General features: G+C 39.1%; 1 protein-coding gene across 1 annotated transcript in view; it reads left to right on the forward strand.

Moving 5' to 3' along the window:
• The window catches only part of LOC126493227 (killer cell lectin-like receptor subfamily B member 1F), a 16,878-nt gene extending 13,824 nt beyond the window's left edge, over positions 1 to 3,054 (forward strand). The window contains exons 6-8 of the mRNA XM_050130161.1: positions 4 to 79; positions 561 to 676; positions 2,931 to 3,054. Coding sequence (XP_049986118.1) covers positions 4 to 79; positions 561 to 676; positions 2,931 to 3,054 — 316 coding nt within the window. The remainder of the gene's footprint in view (positions 1 to 3; positions 80 to 560; positions 677 to 2,930) is intronic.
• Positions 3,055 to 12,191: the final 9,137 nt, after the last annotated feature.

The following is a 12,191-nucleotide window of genomic DNA, read 5'->3' on the forward strand; positions in this document are numbered from 1 at the left end:
CAGACCTTGGTATGAAGGTCTAGCTGACTGCTCTGTGAGAGGAGCCACTCTGCTGCTCATTGAAGATCAAGAAGAACTGGTAAACTGATAATAACATTGCTCAGTTTAGAACATAACAATTTGTTGAAGCTTTGCTGACATATCTGGACTTTAACCAATGGTCTACGTTGAGGAAGTGAAGACTTGGATTTTAAACAGTTTAAAACCTAGATGTAGTGTAGAGGGCATTGGACTTTCCGAAGGGCAGGGTGCCTTGCCCTCTCTTAAGATTGGAGGGGGATGGGAGGCAAGGGGTGTGGAAGGTGTGGGAGGGGAGGGGAAGGAGGGGAGAAAGTGGGAATTTGTATTGGTATTTCTTTAAAGTAATAAAATATAACGGAATGAATCAATTAAAAGTAGAAATATCTAGAGATCAGTTTCACAGAGGAGAGAATTATGCCAGTGGGGAAGCTAGGATGGGATTCAAACAGGAGTAATAGTGTTTTCGATAGTTGGTAGAAGAAAGTGTGTCATGAATAAATAGATTGAAGATTAAGTCTTCCACTGTGTTTTGGTTATAGAGATACTTCCAGAATTTCTCAAAGAGAGAAGGACATCAGTTTTATATTGGACTAAAATATATGCAAGTGGAGCAGATCTGGAAATGGACAAACGGTTCTACTTTAAATCCTGATCTGTAAGTATTAAATGAGGTAATTTAAATACTCAATTCTCATTCATTTTTACTGAAAATTGAATTTTGTAATTTTAATTTAGTGTATAAATTCTTGAGATTGTTGACATAGACTGAAAAGACAATTTCAGAATTAGTTGCAAAGTTTCATGTACACGTAGATAGAAACCCTTTATAATAATATGTGTATTTAATTACAATGGAATTTTAAAAGACAGGAAGTAGACTAACTTTTTACTGTTAGAGATAAAATAGTTTTAAATGTTTTGGGGGAAACATATAGAATTTCTTTTTCTCTTTCTTTTTTCACACACACACTTTCTTAAAAATTTAAAAACATATTTATTTGTTTTATTTTCTGTGTGTTCTTGAGTATGGATGTATACCATGTTCATGCAGGTGTTCACAGTAGTCAGAAAAAAGCAGTAGATTTCTTGGAACTGCAGTTGCAGATGGTTGTGAGCTACCATATATATGCTAAAACTTGAACCTGGGCCCTCTACCAGAACAGTAAGCACACTTAGGCACTACATCATTTCTCTACCCATATGCAGAAATCATTCAGCGGTGCTTTAGAATTGTGGTAACAAAGTTGCACCATAGTGTGTCATGAAGTTACTTTCTCTAGGCAGAATGTCTCAGTATAGACATGGCTGTTTAAAAATTATTTTACACATAGTAATGATTAATTTTTCTTTCTTCGTGTGTGTGATGATTTTTTTGTGTATAATTGTGCTATGATGTAAAATGCTTACCTAGTCTTGATTCATAGTGAAAATGTGATGATAAATGAAGATATCCATGTCAGGAAGATTATTTAGCTCACCTGCTGTGTGATTTCACTCTTTGATAAAAGGATGCTCTGATTAGATGGCAGTGAGCAGGTAAATTTGGAAGCTGTCAGGCTACAATAGAAAGAGTGTCAGTCAAACTGGCTTTCATTTCATCTAGACTTAGAAAATGGTTCTGTGTAAAAGTTCTACCTGTATAAATCTCATAGTTCAGTACATTTAACCCCTATAAAAAGCCAGACAAAGAAGTTCACATCTGTATCACAGAACTCCTGCAGAGAGATGGGAGGTGGAGACAGTATAATAACCCAGAAATGCCTGGGCCAGTGAGCCTGGAGCACACAGGACAGTGGTTGAAACAAGGTAGTAAGGGGGTTCCCCCACAATTGTTCCTTAACTTCTACACAAATTTTGACCCTTCCACTCTCCTTCCCCAAAATATCTTTCACACATCCATGAAGTAAGTATTTATTCTAATTCCTTGGGCCCTTGTTTTCAGGTTAGGAAAACAAGTGAAAACTTAAAATTTCACAAGCGGGATTATTTTGGGAATTAAAGGAGATAAGGTTAGAGCTCTCACTGTAAGTCTGGCTGGGGTAGCCCTGGCAATCCACCAAATGCTTTTTGAAAAGAAATCACTGATTTGAACAAACATGCTTTAGGAAAAGGGTCTTGAAGATTGAAGAAAGAAGCTAAAAGATAAAAAATAAAATGTAGGAATATTTATAGAAGTCCAGTTGAGGGAAGCTAATACTTTGATTAGCATGCTGGGCACTAGTGTGACGTAAAATTTATTGCTTAAGGACGAGGGACACCATGAAGAAAGACAAGCAAAAGTCAGCTGTGAGGGTGCCCTGCCTACTGCCTGCTGGGTGACATCCTCCACTTGAGATAGGCTGCTCTTGAACTCACCAATTCCTTGTCATCACTGTTGTGCTAGAGCAAAGACCCAACATCTCTGGGATGAGAAGGGAAGGAACCAGATTCTGTTCCACATGAGTTGAGGCTCTTATTTTCTCTTTATCCAATTCTGTAGACCCATTGTGTTTACTCTTCATGTTGAATATATTTACTAAGCACCTACTGTATAACTATTGTTATACATTCATGTATACTTCAATGCTTTCTCTAAGCAGTAGTTGCTTATAGCCTATATATTTAAGGGAACTGACACTCAGCAAAATGAAGATGTCGTTCACATGATCACAAGAACTATTGTAGTAGAACTTCTCCTTTTCATACATCATGATAAATATTCTTGATGGACTAATTCTCCAGTGAGGGTACAACCGAAAATTTTAGAGGCTTCTCTTGGTGGTATCTTTAATGCTTATGTGTATTTATAATGTTTATACTGTGTGCTTAAGTACTATGTTGTCTTAGCATCCTTAAATGTCCAAAAATGGCTAGTGTGATAATTGCAAGAAAATCCTAACCACTAGGAGTAGCTATTCTCTGATTTTCAGATTACAAGTCACTGGCAAGGATAAAGAAAACAGCTGTGCAGTCATCTCACAGACAGGAGTGTTTTCTGACAGCTGTTTTGCAGACAGCCGGTGGGTCTGCCAAAAGAAACTGAAACATGTCTGAAATCCCATGTCCTGACTCCTGATTGTGAATGTCATCCCTATTCCTTTACCCTCTACACCAGATCTCTGCATTGAACTGTCAAGGCTGCCAGCTCGCCCCGTGCAGTTGGTGATACAAAGCCTGGCCTACAATACCACTGTGACTCTTACAGATGCTGACTTCCAGTTTCTTTAATTTGTGAATGCAACTGCACACAGACACAGATGTGTTATTCTAAGACAAGTGTTTTACAGATGGAAGCCCAGGCCATCAGGCGCACTGGAGTACTTGTGTGGCCTTTGTTGATCTAGGTGCATGAAATCATCTACAGACACCTGCAGAAGACTTTACAAAGTCCCAATCTCAACTGGACCTCCACCCTAAGCCACTTCACATCTGGGCTGTAGAACTTTGATTAAAGTCTTTGCCCTGACACCAGAAGCCCAGAGTTGGAAATGGAAGAGTGTTTTATTGACATCTCTGAAATTAGTCATGGACTAATGCTGTGATAATGAGAGTGACTCCAGGCAAAGGAGCTCTGTCAACATGACCCTTCCCACACTGCAGTCATCCAGCTGCATAGACTAGAGAGTTGGTGGCACCTTAGTGCTGGGCTTGTCAGTCCCCAGAGTTGTGAGACAAGAGGGGCTCTTTTGCAGTATTTTATTATGGTAACAAAAATAGACTAGGATAAGTCCTGAACTCTGCCCACTGCTGCACAAGTCTTCACATTTTAATTTTCTCATTACTTCTTTCTTCCATACTTGTATATATCTTATGGCTCATGCATAAACTGTAGGAAGTATGCCACTAAGTACTCGAGTATTTCAGTAGAAAATAAATGTCATATTTTTCAATTACTCAGTTAAGAAATTAAAAAAAGCAAGTATTTATTCTGGTAAATCTCTTGTATATCAACTTTTATTTCAACACTCAGCAATTTCATTAGTAATCCAAAGAATAAAATAGGTTTTACTGTATAAGGAGGCATAACAAAATTTCTATTATAATAGACATCTACATATGCTAGTCATTCATTGTCCAGTTTAATAACTTAAATTGAGGAATATGCTATGATCCAAGAAAACTTTCAAGTAAAAATAATTTTTCAATAAAAAATGATGTGTGTGTGTGTTTTGCTGCATGTGTGTCTTTGTACCATATTCATGAAAATCCTGTGGAAGTCAGAAAGAGGCATTGGATCCCCTTGAACTTAAGTTTTAGATGTTTGAAAGCTACAATGTGGGTACTGGGATCAAACCTGGATCATCTGAAAGATCAGGCAATACTCCTAACCATGAAGACATTTTAAAATCTCAATATTTGTCAGGAGCCATTTCCCTAAAAAAGTATTGCAGGGACCATTGTCCTGGGGATGTTTGCAGAGAGCCCCACACCCCAACTGTATTGAGAACTGTTTGTTGGCGGAGCCCACCACACACCCAACTATCTTGAGAGCTATCTGTTAGTGGAACCTGCCTCACATTCCAACTATCTAGAGAACTGTTTGTGGTTGGAATCATAAAAGGAACAATTCTGCTTGCATAGAGAACACTAGGTGTGTCTACTGGTGACCTCCTGACCAGGAATCGTGACCTCCTGATCAATGACTTGTGACCTCATGACTGGCTGGGACCATCGCTGCAAGATCCCTTCCTGCCTTGGTCATGCCCCTGCCCCTATCTCAACCCAAATTCCTCATCCAGAAGCTATATAAGCTGCTGCCATTACGCTAATAAATGGACGCTTTGACAACAGATCTTCCTTGGACCCCTTCCTCTCTCTTGCCCATGTCTTTTCAGATAGCGCCTCTTCAGGACCCTGGAATAACTGACCTGCCAGGCAGGTTACAACCCTAGACTAACTGACCCGCTGGGCAGTTACAAATATTCTTACTTGTTTTAGAAAAAAGTACCTACATAGTCATTGATTATAATTTTCTAGTATATCAAACATCAAAGTATAATTCTTTTGTGAAAATTCTTAGGACAAAATTCTCTAGGAAAACCTTTCAGAGGGAGCAGCATTAGAATGCAATGGTTAGGCTTTAATCCTAGCACTCTGGTGGCAGATACCTGCAGATTTCTATGAGTTTAAGGCCAGCCTGCTCTACAAGAGCTAGTTTCCCGATAGGCTACAAATCTACAGAGAAACCCTGTTTCAAAAAACCAGAAAAAAAGAACTTTGACGTTGGGGACACATCAAAGCTAAGACCATGCTTTCATAATTAATAGTAAGCCTCTGTGTCTGTTGTTATTTGTGAGCTGGAGGTCCAATGGGAAGTTCAACTACAAACTTATTTTTCTTTATGTGCCTTATCTCTCTCTTGACTACTTTTTGAAAGCAAATTTAACCTAGGAAGTTAAAAAAAATGCCTCTTATATTCTAAGATATTTTATATTTGCATTTTCTGAGTTTTGTGAAAGTATCTGTCAGAGATTTTGGAACCAGCCCCATACTCCAACCCAGACTACAGTCACAGTTTAAACTTGACATTTGAAAGTCATAGAAAATGATTTACTCTTTCCTTTTCCAGAATGGTGTGTCAGGCTATGAAGTGATGTATATGGTACATTATTTCAGGAAAGGTGGTTTTTCATCTATTTAATGATAAGTCAGATATGCCTAGTGATATTGCTTAGGTATATGCAGTTCTGGCCCTGTACTTAACCTAAACTTCATGCTAAGATCCCCAAAACAGGCTTTGAAAGTCAATGAATGTATTTGTCTAACTTCCGAATGTGTCCTCAGTGACTAAATCTTTGTCTATTGTTTATTTAATTGGGTTATTAAGGATGGTTGGACAAAAATGGCTTTTCCCAGATTCTGACATATTTAGAAACACCATCTGTTTATGATAAATACATTAACTGAATGGCTAGTGAGGGCCATTTTTAATCCCTCAAGTGAGCCTTTGTTATCAATATTATTTTCCTTTTCAAATATGGAAGATATGCAGTTTCTGAAAATGTTACCACATTTTTGTTTGAGTTAAATTTATTTTCTTATCTTTGAATATAAATGAAATTTATTGAATAAATAATACATATTTATTAAAGCTCATTAAAATAATACTTTTATTGTATTTATTATTATTGTGTGTTGTGGTTGTTTGATTATAGGTCCACAGCTTATGGCCATAATAGTATGTGTGACCTTGTTGGAGTAGNCTCTCTCTCTTCTGCCTGTAGCATTTAGTTGCTGTTCCCTGTTTGAGCAGAGCATTGTGATCTGTGAGTCTACCTCTAAATAAATAACCCTCTATTATATTCAATTCTGAACTAGTGTGGGATTTCTTTTATGCATCCTTCTTCATGTGGTGCCTCATGTGGATTTGGACTCCACACATACCAGGTAGATGGCTTAAAGGCCTAACTGGTCCACAACCCAGTTGTCTCCCACCTCCAACCACCTGTCTTACTTTTACACAAGCATTTTTTTCTAAAACCCCAACCACAGCTGTGCTAACTGCATGCAGCAACTTAAAAATTTCAAAGCTCATGTATACCTCCCCCGACGGCTGCATTTCCTGCCATGTGGAGACTTGCACAGCTTCCATGCAGCTTCTAGTTTGTACTCCTGGCCCCTGAGTTCTGGGCTTCTTTCTCCGTGTACAGAATTGAAATAATTGTTTTAAATTTGTCAATCAAAGCATATTTCTCAGTATTTAAGCATCACCAAGGTGGGGAAAGTTAAGCAGCTCAGGACTGTTCATGGCACCAGGTTCCACCTCTAGTTGTGACTCTGCAACCACAACACCTGCTGGACAATAAAGATTATTACACCTAAATCAATTTACCAGATCTCATAACAGGTAATTAATATATCAATAAAATTGAAAGCTATATAATTACAGACTACATTACCATTAAAATTTTTAATGACATTTTTGCTAATACTATGGAGTGTATTCTGCAAGACTTATATGGTTATTGTAATAATCCATTTATTGGATACTGGGATTCAGTTTTTTCTTCATATTATATCCTTAAGAAAATGGTTTGATAAAAGAGCCAAGAATGAGGCACTTTTAGAGATGATACAGTCTTTACAGACTAATAATGACAGCTGACAGGATTAATACCATTGAAAATCAAAAGTTACCTGAAAAAATTAATACTATTGAAAAAGGTAGCATTAATTTGACAGACAAATTTGGCTTACCAGGAAAGATTCTAACCTGCATCCATCTTAGGTGGAGGATCCATGGCTTCTCCCTCCCCACCCTTCTTCCTCCAGCATTCAGTTCTATTCTCCCTTCGCACACCTACCTATGTTCTGCCCTATCAAAAAGCCAAGGCAGTTTCTTTATTCATGAATCAATGAAAGCAACACATAAATAGAAAGACATCCTACACCAAACAACTCTGTACCATGCATTGCAGCTGGGGCTGGAAGGATTCAGTCAAGCACCTCCAGTAACTCTAACAGGTGGTCAGACACTACTAGGATGATTGAGTACATGGTAGTAAAATGGAAGAAAGATGGGCAGGATGACCCATGGACTGGGAAGAGAAGCAGATATGAAGAGGTGAGGGCAGTCGGAAACAGTCTGATATGAATGGTCTGCTAGCCTCAAGGTGATGTCTGGGCTATTGCCAAGCTTCAAGTCTTGGTCTGAGGCACTGAAGCAGCCTAGAAGGCCTGTGTTGATATCTTTGGCTCCTGTAACCACTGAGGGTCATACAGAGATATGTAGTGTGGGTCACCACTTGGGGTCATGCTGCCCACAGGGACCATGGTGGTCTAAGAGGCCAGCACTGTTACCTAGGACCATGGTGTCATCTGGAACAGGGCTGCTGCCAAGGGCCAAGTCTAACTATGTGACCCTACTGCAGCCAAGTGTTGATGTCTGAAGCTTCTGATAACATCAAAGGCCATGTTGATGCCAGGGGTCTGGCTTCTACCTCAGGTCATTTTGGTTTATGCTATAGGGGAACTTGACAATCTGAGTGGCCTTGGAGCCCAGGCTGCTTCCTAGGACCTTGTTTTTCTTTCACCTTAGTGTAGTAATAAGGGGCGGTGGGGCTGTGTCCCCAGCACCCCGGCCGCCTGCTAGCTTATGCCCCGAAATAACAACACACAAACTGTATTCATTTAAACACTGCTTGGCCCATTTCTATCTAGCCTCTTCTCGGCTAATTCTCACACCTGGACTAGCCCATTTCTAATAATTGTTTGTAACACCCCAAGGGGCGCTTACCGGGAAGATTCTAGCCTACGTCCATCCTGGGTCGGAGCTGCCTGGGAGAGTGGAGCCTGGCGTCTCTGCTCCAGAGAGCAGAACTGTCAAGTCTGAGCTCACTTCCTCTTCCTCCCAGCATTCTATTCTGTTTACTCCACCAACCTATGTTCTAACCAATAAAATGGGCCAAGCCGGTTTCTTTATTAGCCCATGACCTTCCTCCATCACCTTAGTACTACCACACCATGGTCTATACTAACATCTCTTGTCCATGTTGCCACCAAGGACCACATGGATGCCCCAGGTGTAGGCTGCAGGCTGTGGCCATGAGGATGTCTGAGGGCCATAACACCTCCAGGGCCATACTTATCTGAGTGGTTTGCACTGTCACTGGTGACCATGCTGTCATCCAGATGAGCTCTGCTGTCTTGTAGGCCCATATTTCTACATGATATGGTGACCAGTATCCCAGGCCATAGTTTGCACCTGCCACACAGGAAGTAGTCAGTCACCTAGCCTGTTGACATCCCTAAAAAGGGTCAGGATGTTGTTCTGCTCCTTGTTTGTAATTTGGAGGATGCCTGAAAAGATATATTAATTTAGCCTATGTGACAGAGGTAGCATACAGAGAAGAAAGACATGACAGAGAAAACATAGGTAAATGTGGACAGAAACATTCACCTGGTTACCTAGGAAACAGAATGCTAAGAAATTCTCCCCTCAGTTTATGTTTTGGTATATGAAGCTGTTTGGAGAATAAATGGAGGAACTTTTCAGGATGTAAACTTACGATTTCATGAGGGGTCACTGAGAATCTCCCTCCCGGTAAAGCCATGTGAGTTGTCTTTATTCTTCCCATGCCTTCCCTCTGGTCCAGAGAGACAGTTTGTGTTGGGGTGGACCCTGACATAGTGGCATGTGCAACATGGGACTGACCACTGAACCCTGAGAAATACCAGAGAAGTGATGAGAAGTATGGAGGAAAAAGTGAGAAACCCGTGAGAAAAAAAATGCAACAGGTTAATATGTGAGTAATAAGCACTAAAAAATAGAATTTAAAGAAGTATAATAAAGTGGAACAAAATTTAAATCAGGAGTAAAAATTTGTAAATAATAAGTTATATATACATAGGATAAGAAAAGAGTATTCAGTTATATATGTTGATAGCTAAAGGAAGTTAGAATGGAGCAGAAACAATGGCAAAGATATTTAGAATCCGTAAGTGTGATAGCCGCAGAAATGCAATTTTTATCGCTTGCTAAATGGGAAGGAAAAGTGAAGGGAATATGGCATTTGGCCCAAAAATTGCCTAGGATTCCACTGAGATTGAGGTGCCACGTGAAGGCATAGTAGCCAGCTGAATCTAACCCACCTGCAGGGGAAAGGCAAGCAGGAATCCGAGTAAGTTTAGAAAACAAATTTCACCACACAGTCAGCAGCCCAAAGTCAGTCAATAGAACAGAGGAGAGGATTCAGGAATTCTCTTAAATTTATGATTACAAGTTAAAATAAAAAAGATAGTTAAAAATTGGCACGGTTACACCTGTCAGAGCTTGTGAGGACAGGCTGGCCGAAGAAGGGAGCACGTGTCCTACCCCGAGCAATGCAGCTCAGTTCTAGCTAAGAGATGGACAGGCAAGTTTGCAAAAAGGGTAGCCTCAGGGAACTGCAGCTTCAGGACAATTAAAAATAAACAAGCATGTTAAATATGCTTCCTTTCTACATTTCACATGTTTGTAGGTAAGTGAATTCGTATCCAAGGTGGATTGATATCAGTTCCTTTGATCCTCATATGTGTTTTAAATCTGTTTTCAGTACCGTGGCTCTGTAGTGAAGTTTGAAAGTCAGAGATTGTGATGCATTCAGAAGTGCCTTGATTGTACAGGATTTTAAGTTTGTTTAGGGTATCCAGAGTTTTTATTTTTTCTTATAAAATTGTGAATTGTTTTTTCAAGGTCTGTGAAGAATTTTGCTGTAATCTTAATGAGCATTTGGATTGAATCTGTAGACTGCTTTCAGTGAGGGTGACTGTCCAGGCAGCGAGATGTCTCTGTCATTTCCTCGGGCATATGTTTACTGATAAATAGGGCGCGCAGATGCTGTGCGCTCTCTCCTGTCTCCGCCGGCTACTCCGCTGGAACCTTGGTTTCGTGAGTCTGGTTTTGTTATTAAACTTGTTCAAATACCTATTATCTTTGGTGATTATTAATCCAACCGCTGCATACATAGGATAATTGTGTTTCTGTGACTGGATTACCTCACTCAAAATAATGTTTTTTAGCTCCATCCATTTTCCTGCAAAATTCAAGATGTTATTTTTTCTGTTGTGTAGTACTCCATTGTGTAAGTGTACCACATTTTCCTTATCCATTCTTCAGTCGAAGGGCATTTGGGTTGCTTCCAGGTTCTGGTTATGACAAACAAATCTGCTATGAACATAGTTGAGTACATCTTTTTGTGGCATGATTGAGCATCTTTTGGATATATACCCAAAATTTGTATTACTGGGTCTTGAGGAGGGTTGCTTCCTAATTTTCTGAGAAATCACCACACTGACATCCAAAGAGGCTGTACTAGCTTGCATTCCTACCAGCAATGCAGGAGTATTCCCTTTTCCCCACAACCTCTCCAGCATAAGTTGTCATCAGTGTTTTTGACCTTGGCCATTCTTACAGGTGTAAAATGGAATCTCAGAGTTGTTTTGATTTACTTTTCTCTGATGACTAAGGATGTTGAACATTTCCTTAAATGTCTTTCAGCCAATTTAGATTCCTCTGTTGAGAGTTCTCTGTTTATGTCTGTACTCCATTTTTTATTGGCTTATGTGTTCTTTTGTTGAGCAATTTCTTGAGTTCTTTGTATATGTTGGAGATCTGACCTCTGTCTGATGTGGGGTTATTGAAGATCTTTTCCCATTCTGTATGCTGTCGTTTTATCTTGTTGACCATGTCCTTTGCTTTACAAAGCTTTTCAGTTTCAGGAGGTCCCATTTATTAATTATTAATTGTTTCTTTCAGTGTCTGTATTTCTGAGGTTATTTTTAAGAACTGGTCTCCTGTGCCAATGCATTCACGTGTTCTTCCAACTTTCTCTTCTATAAGGTTCAATGTGGTTGGCTTTATGTTGAGGTCTTTGATCCATCTGGACTTGAGTTTTGTGCATAGTGATAGATATGTATCTATTTTCATTCTTCTACATGCTGACATTTACTTATGCCAGCACAATTTGTTGAAGATGTTTTTTGGTTTTCATTGTATAATTTTATCCTCTTTGTCAAAAATCAGGTGTTTATAGGTGTGTAGATTAATATCCGAGTCTTCAATTTGATATTACTGGTCAACATCTCTGTTTTTATGCCAATACCAAGCTGTTTTCATTACTGTACCTCTGTAATAGAGCTTGATGTCAGGGATGGTGATGCCACCGAGTGTTTCTTTATTGTACAGGATTGTTTTGCTTATCCTGGATTTTTTTATTTTTCCATATGAAGTTTATTATTGTTCTTTCAAGATCTGTGAAGAATTGTGTTGGGATTTTGATAGGGATTGCATTAAATCTATAGATTGCTTTTGGTAGGATTGCCATTCTTACTATGTTAATTCTTCCTAGACAACAGCATGGGAGATCTTTCCATTTTCTAGTATCTTCTTCGATTTCTTTCTTCAAAGACATAAAGTAGTTTTCAAATAGGTCTTTCACTTCTTTGGTTAGTGTTACCCCAAATATTTTATGTTATTTGTAGCTATTGTGATAGTTGATTTATAAGTTAAAAAAATAATTTAGTGAAACTACTCTGAGACAAAAATTACTCCAAAAATACTTTGAGTTTGTTTTCAGTAGGCCATCTACAGCTGGACATAGTTCCTAGACTTAAGTGTGATTTGTGTACCCAGTGAGACAAATGGAAAGAATACTTTTTCTTTATACATGAATATCAATCAGAAATAGATTTCTGGGTTAGAAATGCGAGTT

This window comes from Alexandromys fortis, unplaced genomic scaffold (genome assembly GCF_014885135.2).
Source record: "Alexandromys fortis isolate MF-2015 unplaced genomic scaffold, M_Fortis_MF-2015_v1.1 scaffold_307, whole genome shotgun sequence".
Lineage (NCBI taxonomy): Eukaryota > Metazoa > Chordata > Mammalia > Rodentia > Cricetidae > Alexandromys > Alexandromys fortis.